The sequence below is a fragment of the Coffea arabica genome, chromosome 2e, assembly GCF_036785885.1.
Source record: "Coffea arabica cultivar ET-39 chromosome 2e, Coffea Arabica ET-39 HiFi, whole genome shotgun sequence".
Classification (NCBI taxonomy): Eukaryota; Viridiplantae; Streptophyta; class Magnoliopsida; order Gentianales; family Rubiaceae; genus Coffea; species Coffea arabica.
The window spans coordinates 23,214,114-23,237,433 of NC_092313.1; the positions used below are offsets into that span (position 1 = coordinate 23,214,114).

Sequence of the window (23,320 nt, forward strand, 5' to 3'; positions counted from 1 at the left end):
AACCTTCGCTAGAGATTCCACAAATAACAATTAATATATTAACGTCTTTGAATTGAATTAATAAAGCCATTTCCGGAACGTGATTCACGAATACAATAACGAACTTTCCTGCATGCTTAATTTCTTCTTCTGTATATATATAAGAACGATGTACAGAGCTTTTAACTTCCAATAACTCTTTGATCAGCTAACCAAAAGAACCAGAACCCATCTCAGAAATCATCTCTGTTTTCAACTTCAACTGGAAATTCATGTACTCAGAAGCCATGTCAAACACTGATCTTGCCCTATTTGATTCCATAAACCAGCAGCTTTTGAATGATTCTCTATTTTCTGATATTTTTCCTAGCTTTTCTCATGATGCAACTATTGACGATTTTAAGTCAAACACTAGCTTCAACAACTCTCTTGTGGCAGAAAGTTGCGGTGAAACACTGCCAAACATGGATAATTCACACCGAACCACCACCGATGGCTTGGTCAACATTGATGAGCAGGAAGAGGACAGAAAAGGGTCAGCGGCGGCGCGTGGGAAGAACGCATCAGCAGAGTGGACAAGGTATAGAGGCGTAAGGCGGAGGCCGTGGGGGAAGTTCGCGGCGGAGATAAGGGACCCCAAGAAGAAAGGGTCAAGAATTTGGCTGGGAACATACGAGACACCTGAGGAAGCTGCCATGGCTTACGACCGGGCAGCTTTTGAAATAAGAGGTGCCCGGGCTATGCTCAATTTTCCACACTTGATTGGCTCTAACATGTGTTCGACTCCTCAAACGGTGAGCCCGAAGAGACGTTCACCAGAGCCTTCCGCCTCTTCCTCTCCGAAGAAGAGGAAACTTGCCAATGCCTCCATCTAGATTCTAGCTAGCTGGAACAACGTTTTCTTTTTTTTTTTTTAGCAATCTGGAACAAATTAGTATATTACAAGATTGTTAATATTAAATTTCAGTAGTTCTTTATTACTACTAGTAATAAAACACGTGACATTCACGTGAATTTGATGCTTTCTTAGTTTTTTTTCCCCTTTTCATTATCATGAGAATCTCTATTATTGCTAGAGCAATAAAAATATTTCAAACCAAATTTAGAAAAAATAAAATCTTATGATATAGAGAACACAGATTAAATTCATACAATTTTGTCTTTAGCAAATTTTAAATGTTTGTCCCGATGATGTCATATTATTGTGAAATGTGGTGAGCCTGGATAATTTGTCTCATCTTATTGTCGAAATTAGAGCATCTTTGAGAAATATTGTACTTTACCTACTGAACTCGCAGTGACCTTAATTAGTAGCGAATGCATACCTTTCCTGGGAAGCATGGGCAAACTCTTTCTGAATTAAATTCAAATTTGTGAAACTTTCATAACAATAAAATGAAAAATATATATTAATTAATATAACATAGTGAATTCATTTCTCAATTAATGGTGCCGTGTTAAAAGTATAACTGTTTATGACATGTATTTTTGTTTGGATAGTGCTTTTATCCAAAATAATATTTCGCTTGCATCATAAACACATTTCTCAACCCACATTTTTATATTTTCAATCACTTTTTTATCTCACATACATCACATTACAAAAAGTGCTACAGTAATTATTCCAAATAATATTTCAAATAATACACTATCCAAACAATTATACATGTCTTTGTTATATAAGCTATAGTTCAAGTCAAATCGTGGGTTCCCTCCCATACTGGCATTTCCTACTCTTTTTTTTATATACAATAAATTTTATTTTATACATATTTCTACTCTATACTAGGGAGAGAGGAAGACTTAAAGAGATTAAAAAAAAACTTGAAGAAAACTGAACTGCCACCGATCCATGCGAATACACGGGCAAACTATTCAAAAAAGAGATTTTCCTACTCTCTCGGGGTTCTTTACTCTAGTAGTTCTGCCCTTGCCATGATCATTCTCCACGCTACCTATCCCAAATCAGTCCACTTTCTAGGATTCCTATTTCTGGAATTGAATAAGAAATGATATTGGTTTCTGTGCCAAAGACATATAAATAGTACCCCTTTTGTTTAAAGGAAAAAAAACCTATTAATCCCGTACACACATGTGATTCATAGTTCAGACGGGCATGACTAGTCAAAGCTTCCTAGAAGTGAAAGCAAGGAACAATCTTCAATGTTGAACGATACTATGTATGTAATAGACAAATAGGCCACTCGACCAACGTGCCTGTGTATTTTCACATGTGGACATGCCCAACTTCTTCGTAAGTCACTAATTCAGAGAAAATTCAGAAGCAATATGATTAAGAAGCTGGATAAGGCTTATTTTATTCGTACAAAGAAAAAAAAACTTATTGTACTATTATATGTTGCCCGAGAATTGGAACCAGATGTTTTGACCCAAAAAAAAAGAAGAAGAGAGAATTGGAACCAGATGTCCCATTCCACAAACTCTCCCTCTTTTTATTCTTGCTCAATGTGGACTCCTTCAGTGATCTTAACTTAAGCTGTCAATATAAGCATTAGTATTAGCAGAATCCCTAAGATTTAGCACTAATTAATCTAATTTAATCATTTCTACAGTAAAGTTACTTACTTGTCGCAATTGACACTTTTGGAGATAGGGATATCGAGGGTAACACCACATTTTCTAGGAAGGGCTTGGGCAGCATCATCCTTGAGACTGGGGAAGTGATTTGCGGCTTCTTGAACGCAATTACATGCGTCCCTTTTGTCCGCCGGCGTTTTCACAGCCGCTATCAAGCTTTTGACACCACTGCAACATGCTGGCTCTGGTGAAAGCTCGCCACCTGCACTAAGATAGGGAAGGCACCCGGTCAAATATCCATCCACTTCTGGGCACTTGATTGCCTGCCCTGGCTCAATCATCAGCTGAACCAAGGCTAAAACTACAATTGCTGATACAAATACAATGCAGCCCTTCACTTTTTTTTTTTTTTAAAGCTATTGATGATGAATGATACTGGAATTTTACTTCGATAAATTTTGTTTGTTTGGGATCTTGTGTGTTTGCACTTGACAATGAAGCTTTTTATATTTCGCCTCGAGACTGTTACTTAGTTCTGATAGCATAGCATAGGTAAGGTTTGTTATATTATTTTGGATGTTTCTTTCCTCTTCACCTGTCATTCAGTTTTTGCTATTTTCTGGAAAAGTTTTCTCGATCCTATTTCCCTTCATTTTGTCGATTCTTGCGTTTGCAGGCTTGATGATGCATTTTGTGTTTGAGTTGGTTTCTTGGTGACATAAACAGTCAGAAATCCTATCCACTTAAATCCTGAAGCTAAATAACACCTTAAATTTGTTGAAAGAGAAAAGTACACATTTAAAAAAAAAAGAAAAAAGAAAAATATCCAAAAATTAAGGTCTACCCTGAGTAGCCTATAACTCGATGTTTCTTCAAGAAGATTTATTGCAAGTAATCCTTCACTAAATTAAAACACTTCTTATAGAGGAGTGGTACTTAACTCACTTATGACGAAAGCCGTAGAACTTAATAAGCAGTTCACCCGTAGGGGTATAAATGAGTCAAAAGAAGTCCAACACTTTAATATTTAAATTTGTTTGATTATTTTGATAAATTTAAAATTTTGTTCAAATTTAACTCGTTTATTTCTCGAATAAACTCGATTCGAGTCAAACTAAGTTGAGGTCAAGTAGTTTGAACTTTTTATATGTAAATTTCATTTATATGCTAATTAAGCCGATCTCAAGTTGAGTTTGAAATTTTATCAAATATAAATTACTGTCCAAGTTTAGTTTGATTAACTGGCAAATCAGCCGAACTCGATTTGAGTATTGAGTAATTTGGTTTATTTCTCAACCCTATTTCCATACGTTACAAACAAGTTATGAATGACTAAGCAATTATTGATCCCGCACTAACAACATAAAATACAAAAAGCAAACCTAGGAATAAAAAATGTTTAGCAAAACCGCAGAGCCATTATTTGGTGTAATGGCCATTTTGAAGTTGACCCTTGGTCAACCAAAGTCCCGTGTCTGCACATATAAGTTCCAACCATTCAAAGGATATAATTAAGGAGTTATTAGGGATCTTGTTAGAAAAACAGAAAATAATAGGGGAAAACATGAACAAAATGTGCAGGAGATCCACAAACCAATAACTAGTATTTGGAATCAATTTTTTTTTTTTTTTTTTGCTTCAAACCAATCTTAGTGTCCCCGGATAATGCTCTTCTCTCAATTAATTAAAATTTGATGTCGCTGTATTGTAATATACACATTTTATGAGAACGATGAACCCCAAAACTTTATTTTGGAAAGAGAATGAATTCAAAACTTGAAAGTAATTCATGATAGGTCTTTATTGGATACTCGTTAAACTGTAACTATGTAACTCAAGTGTTAAATTTTTTTATATAAATTTCATTAGAAAAATAATATAAATACAAGAGAGATAATAATTATTAGTATATGCACCTCTGTAAATCATAATAGACTGAGTGTGATTTAGATGTATTAATGCACCCCATAGAATAACCCATTCATGACATAGAATTTACTGTTTGCAAGTGTTATGACCTCAGAAATCATCGGCCAACAGGCATCAAGTCTGGCTCTTGCTCTTGGCCATCCAAAAGAGACTTCTCTCCATGCATCTGTTCTTGATTCTTGTCATGACACCTAAGAGTTGGGGTGAAAAAATTGACCGTGGTACATTCTTCATTAGTAGGTGTCCATAATGAAAGTGAAAGGAAGATCATTCATGAAATAACCTTTCCTCCAATTAAGAATTCGAGCCAATGGTTTCCAAGTATAAGATACAAATTCTTTCATATTAGTTATCCTTGCGACATCTTTTTCCTTTGTTTTATTTGACTAGTCTATACAATCATAGGACCAAGGGCATTCATGCCTGTTGCAAAAGAGTGCCACGAAGGTCCTATGTTTCTTCCCTTTGAAAACGTTTTCAAATCTCTCACAAGATTTGTTTCTGCATATAAAATTGTAACCATGGAGACTTTTGTTCTTTATCTTTTTTTCTTTCTACTTAATTATACTTTGTTAATCAATATGTCTCATTCTTGTTGACCTTACATGCGAAACACAGGGAGTCGGAATAATTTCTCATCATTCATCATTTTACCAAATATATTTTATTGCTAGGAGTATGTTTGTGTCAGCATATTTAATCAAGGCTTAAAATTAAAAATTTTTATATTATTATTTAGTAGTGTTTTAGTTAAGTTAGGGTTTTAGTAATTTTATTGGAGTCAAGTTATAGCAGTTTGATTGTTTAGACATTGGAGTCTTATTCTTCTGATGTGATTAATAAATTATTATTGGTATTATTCTTCTTCTCCCAAACATATTTTTATGTGTGTGAATTACCTTCCTATCATATTGGTTCTGTCAAATTTATCTCCTATATAGATTTTTGGATTCTACAGTTTGGATAGTAAATTATTAGAGATAATTTTTTGAAAAAAATTCTATAGCACTTCTTTTATTTTATGTAGGTGAGATAAAAAGATGGTTAAAAAATATGTTGATGATGTAATCAAATAAATTTTTACAAAATAATATTGAGTGTGTTTGGATTATATATTGTTTCCACCTTATTTACACACACTGATTTACTTGCATCATCAACATATTTTTTAATCACCTTTTTATCTCACGTATATCACATCAAAATAGTGCTATAGTATTTTTTCACAAAATTATCTCAAATAATTTATTATCCAAACACACTCATTGATTTTTCCTGTAAAAAATGATATATATATATATATACATAATACACGTGTGTGTGTGTGTGTTCATATTTAACGTGACAAAACTAAAATTCAAAATCTTTGGGGAGGCCTTCCCTAGATCTCAATACTAGACATCTAAATCTTTTTAAACATAGATCCCAAGTAACAGTACTAGTTGTTGAATTTTGGGGACGATATTTTGTATTGTTATTGCTCCCAATGTGGTGATATTCCTTTCACAACTCCCTACAGCTACAGTGAACTTGGCCATTAATGCTATCCAGAAAATCCCTAGTCATACTGGAAAAGAAGAAATACTAAATAAAAGGCATGTATTATAGACAATTTTGTTATTCCGCAAATAGTATCATGCTATTATTAGCAGCATCAGCATCAATGTGTTCATTAAACTATTAATCGTATCAACTCTTTAAGAATTTCTAAATCAACCAATTCTGATTGTGTTTTCACTCATAGTTGACCCTCAGTTACAATTCTAGCTATTTCCAGTTTCCACCTAAATAGTTAGCCACCGCAGAGATTGGAGTGCATAAGGCAAAATTTCATACATTTGATGAGCTTGTAGTAAGTATTCTGAGAATATACAAATCCTAGAACCCATGCCTGCTAAAAAAAAAAATTTACTGGAAAAAAAGCATCTAGCATAATGATATATGAGTAAATCTTATATACGCTGACAGTGTATACACTGTCACTGTTGGATTCATGATATATGTGTAAAAGTTGAATTTTAAATTTAAATTTTATATAATTATCATTCATCAAATGCTGATACATATACTGTCAATATAGGAAAGATTAATCCATGATATGATATAATGGCCATTTATGCTGTTTAATTGTACTTTTTATGCTGTTTAATTGTACTTGAACTCCACTATTCTAACCAAACCAAATATCCATATCATCCTTAATGCACTAAAAAAGAAGGAATAACTCAATTAATTGAAAACTCTCATTCTATCAAAACTAACTCATGATCTTTGGAATAAAAAACTAACTCTTATATGATGAATTATTCTCGGGCTATTAAATAGCTACCGAACCTTCACTGGAAATTCCACAAAAGTTAGTAAATAACTGCTTTGGATTAAATAATAAAGCCATTTCCAAAACGTGGTTGAATAGATAAAGAACTCTCTTTTGCATGCTTAATTTTCCCGTATATAAGAACGCCAATGTACAAAGCTTCCAACCTCCACAGCTCTTTGATTAGTTGACAACAAGGAGCAGAACCCATCTCAGAAATCATCTTCAACCTAAAAATCATGCACTCAGAAACCATCTCAAATTCTGATCTTGCCCTACTTGACTCCATACATCAGCAACTTTTGGATGATTCTCTATTTTCTGATATTTTTCCAGCATCCAACTTTTTTGATGCAACAATTTATGGCTATAATGCCAACTCTAGCTTTGAAACCTCTCTTCTAGCACAAAGTTGCGGAGAAATATTGGATAATCCACCCTCTACCACAACCGATAACCTGGTCAATATTGATCAGGTGGAGCAGAGAATGGAGTTCGAGCTGCCGCGTGGAAAGCCCGCATCAGTAGAGTGGACGAGGTATAGAGGTGTAAGGCGGAGGCCGTGGGGGAAGTTCGCGGCGGAGATAAGGAACCCCAACAAGAAAGGGTCAAGAATTTGGCTCGGAACATACGAGACACCTGAGGATGCTGCAATGGCTTATGACCTGGCAGCTTTTGAAATACGGGGTGCCAGGGCTTTGCTTAATTTTCCACACTTGATTGGCTCTAACATGTATTCGACACCTCAAAGGGTGAGCCCGAGGAGCCGCCCATCAGAGACTTCCACTTCTTCCTCACCGAAAAAGAGGAAACTTGACAATGGCTCCATATAGCAAGTTAGCATATATAGAAGAATAAATCATAGTAATAAATTGGCATATAGTTAGCACTTAGTTTCACTTCTTCACTGCAGGGGAAAGCGTGGAGCTACATCAACTTTTTATTTGCTGATGCAAACATTAGCTGCCTATTGAAGAAGAAGCTAGACATTTAATTAAGTATTTATGTCTCCTTTCTAAATCACCGAAATTCTATAAGCTACTCAAGTTTTTGTTACGGGCGAACCAATTCAGGCCATGTATGAAATTCCAGGTCTAAATCTTAACCAAAAGTAAAATATTTGCAAATATTGGAAGCGACTGCGTGCCCCAGATAAATCCGCTTCATCTTCATGTTCATGTATCAGTTGCAATGCCTTTAATTTCTTCTCGTATAAAAATTATTGTCCATTCGAGATCCTGTATCGAGTTACAGTAGAGTGCATGAAGGAGACTAGAGATATTGGATCGGACTTAACAGACTCTACTTGCACCATCATTGTCGGTTGATGTAGGCTTATTATTCAATTCAAAAATTGATTGATTGGTGATCTTTTAATTGCCTTATCAACCTCCTCTCGGTCCTCGATAGTTTGATATTGCACTTGGGTTCTTCTTGCCAAAGATTCCTCAACTGTGAAAATTGTCATTGACCGGTTTTGAAAGGGAGTTCAGGTAATCAAAGCACCTTATCAGGATTTGTAGCAGAAGTGGCAACCCTTTGATCTACTTAAACAAAACTCAGAACAAGCTGATTTATGCAGATCTAATCCTTGACAATCTTTTTAACCAATTCCGTCATTAATATTGAATGATGAGCACTAATTAGCTAGTCTCAAGCTCGACCAAAGGTGTCTCTGATAAACAAACATATATAGCACAATAATATTTGTTTGGTTAAGAATCCTAATTAGAAGGCTTAATTGGAATAATCAACTTCCTTCATGTATGCATTAAACAATAATTAGTCATCTTGTACTAATTATATGCCAATATGTTAAGACTTATATAGGAGTAACGTTGCAGGCAGGCATGAATTTTCTTTGCTACTTTAGCTTGGCATTCACATATAGATTTCCGGCTTACCCTTAACACGAACCCTTAGCCCTTGTGCATGCCATTTTGTCCTTATGTTTTGGTTACTGATGTCAGTGGTTGATGTAATATTTAGATAGTTTTGCCTTCAATCACGACTACAGATTAAGACATGTTCTTAGAATTATAGATAGTTGATACTATACTTATAAATTACTCACCAACACAATTCTCAGATCGATAACAGAAATCGAATATGCGATTTTTTTTTTTCTGAAGAAATAATCCATTCTCTTATTAATTGAACCTACTTATATTGAATGTTGAAATTTACGTAACTTAAAACGTACCGTAGAATATAAATGTTAAAATCAGATTGGCTTGCACTTCAGTTACTTAAAAGCTAATCCATAGCAAGGAGTACTGAGGTCGGAATTGCCCGTACAATTAATATTGCTGAACTGTCTAGTAGATTTTCAGCCTCAACCCTAAATTAGCACTGTTTTAATTTAAAAAAATTGTAAATTACAAATGCATCCAAGAAATTTGAGCTAGCTACAGTGCTGAGACAGTACACTTGCACGTGGGTTGGAATATTCAGAACAAATAGTTGGAATTCAAATCGATATTTTGCATTTGTTTATGTTGCGTTCATACTACAATTCTGTAACTCGGTAAAAGAACCAAGAAAGGCCTAGGCATCTCTTACTTTTACAAAGTTTTGTTTTCTTCCTGTTTACTAGAATCTCTTTAGATGAATTTAGCACATGTGTAATGATTATTTCACCATTTATTTTTTGTTCTTTTGTGCGATTCTTTGTCTGCTTCACAATCTGACTGACGCGGTGCCACACAGGGGTGACAAGAAAAATAAATAAGCTATAAAAATTTTACAATATTTTATACAAGACGAAGGAATATATTCTTTCGTCAAAATAAGGGATGATGTTAAGAGAACCTAACTGACAAATTTCTTTTTTTTTTTAAAAAAAAAAAAAGCGCAATTCAATACAATCATTGTTTCAAAGAACTAAGAGACCGACAGTTTATTTTAGACTATGATCCTCCACATAGATAAGCATATAGGATTTAATTAATGGTAATGTATTTAAAACCTGAAAGGAGAAGCGTATAAAATCATCATGTTATTTCTACTTAGCTTTTGAGTCAAATATATTCGAGTTACGTCTTACTGAAAATTCAATTTGATTAAATTTCACATTTTATTGGAAAATATTATTTGGTTTGCCCAAATAAAATATTCAAATCTGACTGTGGTCAAAATTAGCCTCACACCAATAGCGAGTTTGCTAAAATTTCACATTTTATTGGAAAATATTGGATTGCTCAAATAAAATATTCAAATCTGACTCTGGTCAAAATTAGCCTCACACCGACTGTGAAGTCAACATGCTGGTCAGTTATTCAAATTGACCTTGTGGTTAACAGTAGTAAATCAACCCAACAACCCGTTCCCCACCACCAAAACATGGCACTGATCAAAACAAATACTTTGTACCCTTTCTTCTTTTTTTTTATATATATATAAAAAAAACAGATTTCATTAACGCATATCATCCAATACAATTTGATTTCTATTACTATTATAGTATAATTTGATTTACATTATTGTTTTAATGGGAAATTAAACATGCACTCCAAATTATAAATTTATAACTCAAACAAATATAATAGATTTGAAAAATACAAAAAATTGATAAATTGATAAATCGCTATGGCTTCCTTACATGCATGTCACAATCGTTAGATTTATTAATAAACGGCTTTAATCTCCAATAATAATGATGAGATCTGTCGAAATAGATCCAAAATTTTAAAAAGTTTAGATCTGACGACCAGATCTGAAACAAATTCAAACCTAATAGCAAAATTTAGAAAAACACAAAAATCTCCATTGGATCCCCTAGAAGAAGAACATTTGATTCTCATTAGAAATTTCTAGAAAAAAATTAAAAAACACACTAAGAAAATTTAGGAGAAATTTTATTAGAAAAATAAAATAAAACGAAATTCATGGGAGGGAGGTCACGGTGAGGGACCATGATCTCCCTCTTTAAGAGGTATGCCTTTGAGAAGAGGGAAAAAAAATAGAGAAAAGTTTGATAAGAGAAGATGTAGAGAGGAAAAGAAAAGTTTGTTGCTCAGGCAAACCATATACTTTGTACCTTGTATTTCGTAGCACTAGAAGAAAAGAGGTTTTCCCATTGAACAGATGAATTTACGGCCCTATTGATTTCGGAAGAAAAGTTATTTACATTGCGAATTTCCTCTTCAATTCACGTATAGCAGGCAAGTAATCGAGCACTCAGGAATTTGACAGTAGTTAGTTCTGTATCATTTCATAAATTTCATTCTTCATTACGCATTCTGCCATCACCAAAAAAAAAAAATTAAAATAAAATAACGGTGCCCTCCACTTTCTGTGTGGGTTCTTTACTTCTGTACTTTTGTTCTTGAATCTTGCCATGATCGTTGTCTACATCATCCATCCCAATTAGTCCACCTTCTAGGAACTTTATTTCTGGAACCAAACCAGAAAGGTTACTGAATGAAGACATGAAAGTAGTACTCCATAGTTCAAAAAAGATATATTAAGCCCCGAATGCACATGTGATTTATTATTCAGACACGCATGACTAATCAAAGCTTCCTAGAAGTGCCCTAAATTTAAGACTGAAAAAAAAAAAAGAAATCTTTCTAGCTGGAAAATAATAATATATAAGAAAAAATTCAAGAAATTGACCACACAATGAATTATCTTATGGTACTTTAGAGAATAAACAAATAGGCCATTCATCCGACGTGCACGACATGTTTATTCTAGCATGCGGCCGGGCCCAAATATATACACGTATATATATTGGACATCAGATTCTTCATCAATCGCTGTAGATCAAAGAAAATTCAGAAGCCACAGAAAACCACAAATAATAGAATTCAGAAATGTTTGGAAGTACAATCCCCGATTCTGAGCTAGCCCTTCTAGCTTCAATAGAGCACCATCTTCTCAATGACACCGATCTCTCAGACATTTTTCCAGAATTGTATTCTTTTAATGATGCAGAGGTTTTCAACTCTAGCCCGAATTATGGCAGCTCCCGAGATTCAGGAGAAGTAGCCTTAAATAATTGCGAAATGAATAATGCATCAGAAGATATCCCATTCAAGTTTGGACTGTTGGGTCAAGAGGAGGTGGAACAGAATATCACAGCAGCAGAAGTTGTAGTACCTGCGGAAAATGTGTCCAAGGACTGGAGACGATACCGGGGCGTCAGGAGGCGGCCGTGGGGGACGTATGCAGCTGAAATAAGAGATTCCAAGAAGAAAGGGTCAAGAATTTGGCTTGGGACGTATGAAACACCTGAAGATGCAGCATTGGCTTTTGACCAAGCTGCTTTCAAAATGCGTGGTGCACGAGCTAGGGTTAATTTTCCACACCTAATCGGCTCTAATAACGTGGAGCCGGCAAGAGTGAATCCAAGAAGGCGTGTTTTAGAGCCTTCAATTCCACCATCGTCAACACCTCAAAAGAAGTGCAAATTTCAGCGCCATTGACTTCTCGATGATCAAACTTAGTTTCCTTGGTCAATGTTGCCATTAGAACATTGCTACTGCGGGAGTTTCAGAGACTTCCAATTTGCTTTTGCTTTATTTAGGGTAGTGGCCGTTACCCTTTTGTTTTTCTCCAATAGTTCATGATGATAATAGGGGTGTGGTCATATTTGCACATGGAAGTTTTTGTATGTTTCACATTCATATATGCCATCTGCCTACTATTTGGGAAGTACCCTATTCTTCTTTATCTACTAATCAAAATAATCTAAGTTTTCAAATTGTTTTTGTTACTATTTGCTTTTGAAGTTCCCTCAGGAACAATTGATGTCCTAATAATTTTTGGACCAACCAGCATCAATTGGTATCACAAATCTAGTTCTGCTTGTACAGCGGATGGAGGTAGAGGAGTACATCAGAGGATTGTCAAGCGGTTTTGGATAGAGTGTTATTTGAAATAATTGTTATACCATTTTTTATGATATGATATATATGAGATAAAAAAGTGATTGGAAATATGAAAATGTGGGTTGAAAAATGTGTTTACGATGCAAACAAAATATTATTTGAAAAAATTTGATATCCAAACAAAGCCACTTCTTGGACATTATTATCTCTTCATATATACTATCAGCAGATAATAATTCGACCACGGAAGGCAGAATCCAACTGGAAATTTAACCCCAATAAAACGTCTGTAACACAAATAACTGGCTAATTGCACTTTTAAGTCCTTCTACCATGGACCAATCCTTTGATCAGTTGTGGGGACAAAAATTTATTTAGCTTGTAAATTTTGATAATACAAAAGTCACAAATTCAAAAGGTCGATCAGTTTTGGGGACAAACATTTATTTAGCTTGTAAATTTTGATAATACAAAAGTTACTAATTCAAAAGGAAAGGAAAGTACGTAGACTAACTATAGGTATGAATAGTTTCATTTTCTCAGGATCCGCTAATTTTTATTTTCTAATTTCAATAGATTGCAACAATAAGCAGTGAAATACAAATTCCAGAAAATTATTACGTTCATATCCACATGTATTTCTTTCGACTGTAATAGTCAATCTCCATCCGGTATTCTTGATATTTCCATAATTGGAGCTAAGCGGTCGTAGTAACTTTATAATGAAACTTAACTGACCAAAATGGTATATAGTACGAACTTTTGGGACCATATATGCTGTTAGCCCCAGACAAACAGTAATGATCAACTTAATATTTGAATAAGGAAGGGAAATAATTGCTACTTGCATGACCTAAGCATTATTACAATAGTAGTTTGACACATGCAGATTTATTCGCTAGCATAAATTAGTTCAATTGATCAGGATGAATTATTTTTTTCAAACGATCATGTGTTGAATTCTGGCTAATCGATGTAAATGCTTGCATTAGTAGGTGATTCCCAAGAGTAAATATCTTGATATATGGTAGTGATCAGAGTCGAACCTTACCTAAACTTTTCTTTCCAAAAAGAAAAAGAAAAAGAAAACAAATGTTGATCTGTCCAACAGAGGGCATATATATGGAGATGCTGTCCTTCAAAGAAAAGGTATTATAATAGAGGACTAAAAAATATAGATAAAACCATAAAGGGGACAGGCCATTAAGGATAGCACAATATTTTAACCTATTGAATAAAGTCTGTGTTGGTCATCAACTGATTGCCATCGTCAGTAATATATCAAGCCTTTGCATTGTTGTTACCATTGCTAGCTGTGTCATCATCTCTTTCGAAGAAGCTAGTTGAATTGTAGTATCCAATATAAAATAGTGTAAAAGCTTGATGCAAAACAAAAGAAATAATGGCAGTAAATTATAATTTACAAACACGTGATTAATTGGACCTTCTTAGAAGTCTCTAAAGCACAAAAAACAATGTCGTGTACTGGAAAAGAAACATAAACAATTAAGCCATTAACTAATACAAGATATAGAAAATTAATATCCAATTTTTTAAAACGTAATTGATCATTAAAGTAAGTTTGAATTTTTCAGCAATCCCTGCAGTATATTTATCACTGGCACGATTTGCTACATCATCCAAAGTAATATCAACTGAAAACCCTCAAAACCCACAGAAGATCTTTGCTGAGAAATATGATATACGAAGCAACCCGTATGGATTCTGACCTAGCCCTCCTTTCATTCTTTGAAAACCATCTGCTAAATGATCCTGATTTCCAAGATATTATATCTGAAATTAATTGTTACGATCCACTCATTTGCAATCCCAGCACCAGTTCATGCGGAAGTGGGATAGAAATGATTTCAAATACTAGTACGAGTAACAACTCATCAGAAACAGCAGGAGTTGGATCAGCTGTACGAGGAGGTCAACCAAAAGCCAGTACCGCGCGTGGAAGACAAGCTGCGGTAGATTGGACACGGTATCGAGGCGTTAGGAGGCGGCCATGGGGCAAGTTTGCAGCAGAAATAAGAGACCCCAAGAAGAAAGGATCAAAAATTTGGCTTGGGACATACGAGACGCCCGAGGATGCAGCGTTGGCTTACGACCAAGCTGCTTTTGAAATGCGTGGCGCAAAAGCTAGGCTGAATTTTCCCAATTTGTTTGGTTCTAATACACTACAGCCAGTGAGAGTGAGCCCAAGAAAGCGTTCGTTGGAGCCTTCTGTTTTATGTTGTTCAACAGAAATAGATGTCTCAAAGAAGGGGAAATTTGTGATTTCCTCCATGATGATTTGAGTAGATGCTTTACTGGGTACTGCGGAGTACATCAGAAAACTTAGATGGTTCCTTCTTCTTCTTTTTTTTTTTGGTTTTTTTCCCCTGAGGTATCATATTTTGATTGTATCCCCTTTTTTGTCAAGTACGATTACCTCAGAAGAAGAATTTGTTGTAAAGACGGTATTTTTCCAGTGATGCTTTCTCACTGTTTCTTCAATATTCCTTGAAATGACATCATCTATGTTATCAATGTCACAATTGAATTCATTTATTTGGTTGATTGAATTATGGCAATGATTATCCTTTGAAAAAGATTAGGAATTCTATTGATTGCAAGTACTAGTCAAGGAAAGAAAGGAGTAAGCAAAATGTAAAGAGAAAAAAAAATTGTATGTAGGTGGTTAAGGTAGAGATTTTGGAGAATATTTAAGAACTCATTGACTATTTTGGCTTGGCGCAACCATTATCTCCTTAGTTCCAGGCGGTAAGATTAATTGACGGCTCTTTGGTTTGATCGATAAAAGCTGAAACTTGGCTGAGTTTTTAAAAATATTGCGTTGATGAGATTCAAATAGGCTACTCATGGCTTCACTAGTGGTCTAAAACTTACAAAGTAAAGGTTAGTAGCAACTGCAAGGTCACAGGGGTGTGTGTGTGTGTGTGTTTTTTTGGTGTATGCGTTTGTGTTTAGTGGATCATTTTAGTTGTTTTATAGTATGTTTAATAATATAAGTACGGCTCTGTTTGGATCGTAAATTATTTGAGATATTTTTACTGTAGCACTTTTTGTGATGTGATGTATGTGAGATAAAAAGGTAATTGGAAAGATAAAAAAGTGTGTTAGAAATTGTAATAATGATGTAAGCAAATAGTCTATTATGTACTCCCTCCGTTCCTTATTAGATGTCCTAATCCATTGTTTCTTTTTATCTGTCATTTTATAATATCAAGAAAGCATTTATGAACTTTTTTCCAAATTTACCTTTGCTTACCCTTTCAATTTTCTTGAATTGGAACTCTAAATAATTAAATGACAAGTAGTATTAATTAGGTATAGTTGAAGAGAGATAAAGGGTAATTTTGAGAAGTAAAGTAAAACTTTTGTTGACTTTTAGAAAATAACCAACTTTCTTAATCTAAGAGAATTAGTTATTCAGGCCATCTAATAAGGAACGGAGGGAGTATTCATTAGGTCAACTAACTTGTGGACTCACAGTTAAATTGCACTCAATCAGTCCTCTTGCTAGATTGATGACCCAATCGGATTTAATAATTACTAGGGTAAATTTCATATAACCTTCTTGTGATTTTATTTAATGTCAGATTACTCTACGAAGGTTTCAAAATAGCCACATAACCCTCATGTGGTTTTAAAATAGCCACATAACCCCCTTATAATTTTGTGCAAAGTGAAAAATAAATGAAATGCATAATCAGTTACAGCAATTAGACCGCATGCACTCTAAAAGTGTTTGTGATGAATTCATAATATTCACTTAACCCCCTATGATTTGCATAAATATCCACTTTATCCCGTTGTGATTTTTGCATCTATCCGTATAATCCCCCTATGATTTTATACAAGATGGTTAAGCCGTCATTTGGTTTAACATCTGAGTAAGGGCAGTACTGGTTTAAGCCGTCATTTGGTTACATAAACTATTTTCAATTAAATTTTCAGTTTACATGAAACCATAGGGGGTGAAATGAATATTATGAAACGTTGTGGGGGTTATGTGATAATAGATGAAACTATAGGGGAGTTATTAGTAATTTACCCTAACTAAGGTGGGAAATTTTTCTGGTTTAAGTCAGTTGGTTAGCTTCCTATCTTGATCCGTTCACAAGTCTATATAAACTACTATCTATACTATATATACAATTTTTCAAAAAGTTAATTAACACTTGAAATCCCTCTTTTATCAAGTGTCCATTAGCCAAACCATTCGTTTTTTCCTTTTTGTATAATATCCAGAAATTCACTCATGTGTGATGGGGTTGGGGGCGGCATGTCACGATTCAGTCTTTCCTCTGTTTTTTTGTAGGTTTTTATCCATAATCTATTAGCGATTTCCATTCGGCTGGGGTATAATTCCTGGGGATTAAAAAAATTCCAACCTTGCTAATTTCTTTCCACTGTTTACTCATGCTAATATGAAGAATTTTTAGTTCGAGAGGAAATTCTCCCGGTTACCAAAATTGAGCATTATACAGACAGCCCTATGGTTATAGGGGAAGCCAGAAGAATAAAATTACTAATTATACCGGAAATTAAGACAAAAAACGAAATACTAACTCAATGTGCATCTTATGTGTTCGCCAATGCTAGGTAGCTGACAAAGGGGGAAGAAAAAGGTAATAGCGCCATGGCTGAGAATTCGCAAACTTGATGCAGCAAAAGCTGAACCTGAATGTTGCCATATTAGTTAATGGATATCCTTTGCCAGCATTGGGATTATGGGGAGTTTGCAGAGTGGGGTTTGGATCATATTTGGACCGATTTTCTAATCTTTTCCTTTGTCTTTTGTTTCCCCCATCTACAAAAATGAAGGCGGCTCCTCTCTCCAAATGAAAAACCAACCGTGGGCTTTCCTCTACGGGTAAACGAAAGGTTTGGAATCCATCTATCTATTAGAGTAAGAATTTGATGTTCTGCAATACTTGCACCATCATTATCAACTGATGTAATCTTATTACACAGATTCGAAAATTGCTCGGTTCCATCCAGATAAAATAATCGATTGGTGTTCTTTTAAGGATAAATTACATTTTAGCCCCCTGTAGTTTTCGCAAAAACCACATAACCCCCCTTATGATTCAAAAAACTATACATAAACCCCTTGTGATTTGGGTTGAACTGGCAAATAGACGGAAAGCACGAATCGTGACGATTCGTGGGCAAAACGCACTTGTACTATTGGTAGCAGTAAGAAACATTCCCATATTACCCCTGACCACTTTCACGCACCCAATAAAGCCTAGGTCTGTGCTCCTCATCTCTTTCCAGCTTCCAAAAGTACTACTTTGTAACTGACTTTCCACTGAATGTTGGTGAAGGCAACACATTTAGTGAAGAAACCAAACCAAGATAGAGAACGAAGGAAATCTGAAGGTTATGACATCAAGGTGCAGTCTTTTCCTTTTTCCTGAAATATAACTTGAATGGATTATTAATTTTTTTTCAATAAATTCTAGATGTCATGCTCAAGCAGTGCTGGTGGAAGTACTGAAGATCTAAGGTACCAATACCTGTATTGTTCATGTGGGAGAAAAGCAGCGGTAAAAATTGTTGAATCCGACAAACCTTCAAAAGGAAAGCTATAGGGGTGCTTGTTTCACAGATTGGAATCGAAAATGGAAATGAAATCATAGACTCTGGTTTTGGAATTAAACTTTTCATTCCAATATCTAGCTTGGTTCACACATTGGAATTAGCATCATTCCAATTCTTGGTACTTGGTTTGATGAGTGTTTCGGAATTAAATGCAATTACCCCTGATATAACAATTCTTGAGTAAATTCCCAAAAAGAGGGAGTTTTCAAACTAACTTCCCAAAGGGTTTTTAAAAATTCAAAAAGTGTTACAATAATTTCTTACAAAAAAAAAAACTAGTAGGTTATCTATTTAACATAAATTAAATATTTTTTAAAAAAGAAATATCCCATAAAGTACCAACTCTTTATGACTTTTCTCTATTACATGAACCAAGTACCAGGTTTTTATGAGTATTTTATTCTGAATCATTTAATTTATGTTAAATACATATATATTTGCAAATAAAATTCAAAAGCCGTTACACAAATATTTTTACGAAAGGAAAACTAGCATGTTTTGTATTTAATATAAATGAAGTATTTGAAAGTAAAAAAAAATTGTCCATAACATACCAGTTCTTTACGAGTTTCTTCCATTATATGAATAAAGTACTAGCTATTTATGAGTATTTTACGTTGAATCATTTAATTTATATTAAATACATAAATGTTTATAAGTGAAATTCAAAAAGTGTTACACTAATATTATTACGAAAGGGAAACTAGTAGGTTTTGTATTTAACATAAATTAAATACGTGAAAGTAAAAAAAGAAATTACCTACTTTTTACTAGCTCTTTACGGGTTTCTTCTATTATATGAATAAAGTACTAGCTATTTATAGGCATTTTACTCTGAATCATATAATTTATGTTAAATACATAAATGTTTGTAAGTAAAATTTAAAAAGTGATATACTACTATTTTTACGAAAGGAAAACTAGCACCGTTTTGTATTTAACATAAATTAAATATGTAAAAGTAAAAAAAAAAAAAAAAAAGAAATTGCCCATAACATACCACCTCTTTATGGGTTTCCTCTATTACACAAACAAAGTAATAGCTATTTCATTGGATGCGTTTTTCACTCTTTGGGAAGAAACTCAAAAATTGTCACCCTTTATGAAGTTAATTTAAAAACTCCCTCTTTTGGGGAATTTACTCAACAATTCTTATAAAACAAAAGAATTATATATACTATACAACAAATTAACATCTCCATAATTGTAACTACAATAGTTATTAGCTTTTTGATAAAACATAAGAAAATCATAAACTATAAAAAAATTAATACCAGAAAATAAATATAGTGGCTGCATTAACAAGTCGTTTATGGTAGTCAATTGATATAATTGGGCAAACACGATTTCCAGTTGGTATGAACCTGCTTTGGTACTCACAGGCTGAACTTTGGATTCATTTGACAATATAGCTGTTCAGAAGTTCACAAAAATCTGGTAATACATCAACCAGTTTTTACAAAACAAAATAAGGTATATAAGTAGCTAATCAAAAAGTCCAGCAGACACCAAGATTCAACAAAAAGTGTAGCAACAACATATTAACAAAAAGTAGAAGCAGACAAATAAATTAATTGAATTACAAACATGTTTAGCTCTCTTAGCCCTCAAATTTTAGAAACACGTTTAGTTCTCTTAGCCCTCAAATTTTCCAACACACTTGCAATTGTTGGTACAAGTTTCTGACTCTAGTTGATCTTCTAGTATCCAAAATGGGTTCAATAGCAGAAGCAGCTCTTCTAGTATCCAAAACAGGTTCAACAGGTTCATCAGTTGATCTTCTAGTTTCAAAAACTGGTTTAGCAGCAGAAGTTACACAAGGCTGCATAAATAGATAGATTTGAGTTAGTTAATTGCAGTTAATTGCAGTAATAACCAGCAACATTGTTACCAGTATAGACAGTTTTTGGTTCCCATATCCATATGAATATACCCCCAAAATGCAATTTTATAGTAATTCTTTTTGAAGTTGTCATTTTTTCAAAGCCTGCATTCGAAATAGTGAAACACATGATAAGGAAAAAAAAAAACACAATCTGATTAATGGACCACATGATGGCCAACAAGCCGACAAACAAAAATTATTCAATGTCCAAATTGCCAAAACTTTATCAGCAGCCAAATCACTCTATATTATTGACAATCAAGCCACCCAAATTTGACCGAAATATGACACTAATCAACATTTCTCAACTAACAAAACCATATTCTACCCATGTTAAACTGAAATTCCGGTGATTTTAGAACTCCCGAATGCAATTTTTTTTACCCTAATCTTAATGCAAAAGTTCAATTCTAGTCGATAAAATACTCTATGCTTAAATATGATAATACAGGTTGTCCCAAAGCAGCAAAATTTTAAATGAATCAATGCTTAAGCATTATAATCACTGATTTATTAAATTTTCAATGCCCGATAGTTTCTGTTCAAAATGCTCAACTGCATCTTATATGCTAAACTGATGTCAGAAAACTTACCAAATGCAACAATAGCTTTCGTGATACTCTTTCACAGCTACCTTTTGATCTTCAATGGTAGATCTACGGTTGATTTTTGTAGGTTAAATTTTCTCTCCTTTATTCGGTAGTCACGTTTTTCTCTCTCTTTCTCACGACAAAGACTAGAGCCAGGGAGAATCTGACTTCATCTGCTTCCTTTTTGTATTTATATTAGGGTAATTTGGACATTTTGCCCACGAATCGTCACGATGGGTGCTTTTTGTCTATTTGCCAGTTCAATCCAAACCACAGGGAGTTTATGTATAGCTTTTTGAATCATGGGGGGTTATGTGGTTTTTGCGAAAATCACAGGGGGTTAAAATGTAATTTACCCTTCTTTTAATTACCTTGTCAACCCTCTCTCGATCTTGAACGGTTGGATATTGTACTTGGGTTCTTCGTGTCAAAGATCCTCAACCCTGAAAATTATCGTCCGCCGGGTTCAGGCTGACGGATGAGAGGGAATTCAGCTAATTAAAGCACCATATCAAGATGTTTTGGAGAAGTGGCAACCCTATGATCTACTTAAATATCGAATGATGAGCAGTAACTAGCTAGTCTCAAGCCTACAACACCGTGTGGTTGAGTACCGAGTTAGTGGATTCGGGATTCGGGATTCGGGTTTGCTGCCAACAGTCTCTTAGATAGACAAACATATACAGCACAATACTATTTGTTTGGCTGACAATTCTAAGATGGCTTAATTGGCATAAGCAACTTCCTTCATGGATAGTACACCAGACAATATTTAGTCATCTTGTCCTAATTATCTATCCATTTGTTATAGTTACAATAGACTACTATAGCTAGTAAATTGCAGGCCGGCAGGACAAATTTCCTTTGCTGCGCTCTTTTGCTTGGCATTCATGTATAGAACTCCGTCTCACCCTTCACATGAGCCTCTAGTCCCTGAATACTTGTCGGAATCCGTTAGTTCCACAAGCAGCTGGGAAGAACAGCTCAGGATCTTGGGGCCTTGTGCCATTCTGTCTGTGGATCTGTTTTGGTTGCTGATTTCAATGGCTGATAACGTGAATGTTGAGAGTTGTATAACTTAGGGTTAAAGGCAGTAAGCTCCCAAAAGTTTGATGTCATTTGCACTTTTCCCCCTAACATTATATTTGTTGCACTTTGCCCACTCTATTAAGTAACCTCAACTCTTACCGTCAAAAAGATATCTAAAGTTTCAATTTTAACAGTTCTATTCTTTTTTGGTAATTATTTTTTGAATTTTTTCTTACATATGAGATGGTTTTATTTTAAACTCTACAATAAATTTGAAGGATGTGTGACTTTTATAAGTGGTTGGACCCTATTTTTAAGGACATTACGTAGAGACCAAAAAAAATCGGATCATTTTTTCAAGTGTTTCTTTACCAATTGTTATTTTGACTAATGGTTTTTGCAAAACCGTTAGACAAAGGGTGAAAGTGCAACAAAAATTACGTTAGAAGAAAAAGTGTAAATGGTACCAAACATTAGGAGGTTTAGTGATTTTAACCCTTTAAACGTAAAAGGCACCACAGAGTGTAAATGTCAAAATCAGACTGTGCATTGTTAAAGAACCTAGGAAAGGCCTTGGCTTCTCTGACTTTTACAAAGTATTGTCTTTTTGTTTACCAGAATCTTTTTAGATGATTTTAGCACATGTTTTATTAGTATTATTATTATTATATCACCATTTATTTTTTGTTCTTTTGCACAATTCTTTGTCTGCTTCACAATCTGACTGACATGGTGCCACACAGGCGAGCCAAGAAAAATAAATAAGCCATAAAAAATTACAATATTTTGTACAATACAAAGGAATATATTCTTTTATCAAAATAAGGGATGATGTTAAGAGAATCTAACTGACAAAATTTTTTTAAAAAAATAATAATGTACAATTTAATACAATCGTTATTGTTTTATTTTAGTCTTTTTAGACTGTGGTCCTCCACATCGATAAAGCATAGTGGATTTAATGGTAATTCATTTAAAGCCTGAAAGGAAAAGCGCATAAAATCATATGTTATTTCATAATTTTTACTGAATATATTTGAGTTACATCTTACTGCAAATTCGATTTGCTTAAATTTCACACACTTTATTGGAAAATAATTGGTTTGCTGAGCTCAAATAAAATATTCAAATGTGACTCTGGTCAAATTTAGCCTCGCAACAATAGTGAGGTCAACAACTCAACAACTCTGGTCAAAATTTTTATAGGTTTCGATACTGAAGACATGAAAACAGTAACCCTAGATCGAAAAAAGATATATTAAGCCCGAATACCCATGCGCGTGATTTATTATTCAGACACGCATCACCAATCAAAGCTTCCTAGAAGTGCCACAAAATTAAGAGTAAATTAAAAGAAAAAAAAAAGAAATCTTCTTAGCTGGAAAATAATACTAATACATAAGAAAAAAAATTCAAGAAATTGGCCACACAATACATTTTTGAGAATAAACAAGTAGGCCATTCCGCCAACGTGCATGACATTGTTTATTCTAGCCCAAATACACACACACACACTTTGGACGTCTGCTTCTTCATCAATCGCTGTAGATCAAAGAAAATTCAGAAGCCACAGAAAACCCACAAATAATTTTATTCAGAA

General features: G+C 34.2%; 4 protein-coding genes and 1 non-coding gene across 5 annotated transcripts; 4 read left to right on the forward strand and 1 right to left on the reverse strand.

Moving 5' to 3' along the window:
* Window positions 1–266: 266 nt before the first annotated feature.
* LOC113729726 (ethylene-responsive transcription factor 1A-like) lies at window positions 267–854 on the forward strand. The gene has a single exon (XM_072077462.1). It carries the CDS (start codon window positions 267–269, stop codon window positions 852–854), a length of 588 nt encoding a protein of 195 aa, XP_071933563.1.
* A 1,391-nt stretch (window positions 855–2,245) lies between these two features.
* LOC113728775 (uncharacterized) lies at window positions 2,246–2,915 on the reverse strand. The gene is made up of 2 exons (XR_011841159.1): window positions 2,566–2,915; window positions 2,246–2,476 (listed from the first exon to the last, which is right to left on the reverse strand). It is a non-coding gene; the product is annotated as an uncharacterized protein (transcript).
* A 4,031-nt stretch (window positions 2,916–6,946) lies between these two features.
* LOC113728776 (ethylene-responsive transcription factor 2-like) lies at window positions 6,947–7,720 on the forward strand. Its single transcript, XM_072081426.1, has one exon. It carries the CDS (start codon window positions 7,003–7,005, stop codon window positions 7,594–7,596), a length of 594 nt encoding a protein of 197 aa, XP_071937527.1. The 5' UTR covers window positions 6,947–7,002; the 3' UTR covers window positions 7,597–7,720.
* Window positions 7,721–11,580: 3,860 nt separating this feature from the next.
* LOC140036161 (ethylene-responsive transcription factor 1-like) lies at window positions 11,581–12,192 on the forward strand. The gene has a single exon (XM_072077463.1). The coding sequence runs from the start codon at window positions 11,581–11,583 to the stop codon at window positions 12,190–12,192; it is 612 nt and encodes a 203-aa protein (XP_071933564.1).
* Window positions 12,193–14,315: 2,123 nt separating this feature from the next.
* Window positions 14,316–14,900, forward strand: LOC140036162 (ethylene-responsive transcription factor 2-like). Its single transcript, XM_072077464.1, has one exon. The coding sequence runs from the start codon at window positions 14,316–14,318 to the stop codon at window positions 14,898–14,900; it is 585 nt and encodes a 194-aa protein (XP_071933565.1).
* The last annotated feature ends 8,420 nt before the right edge of the window (window positions 14,901–23,320 follow it).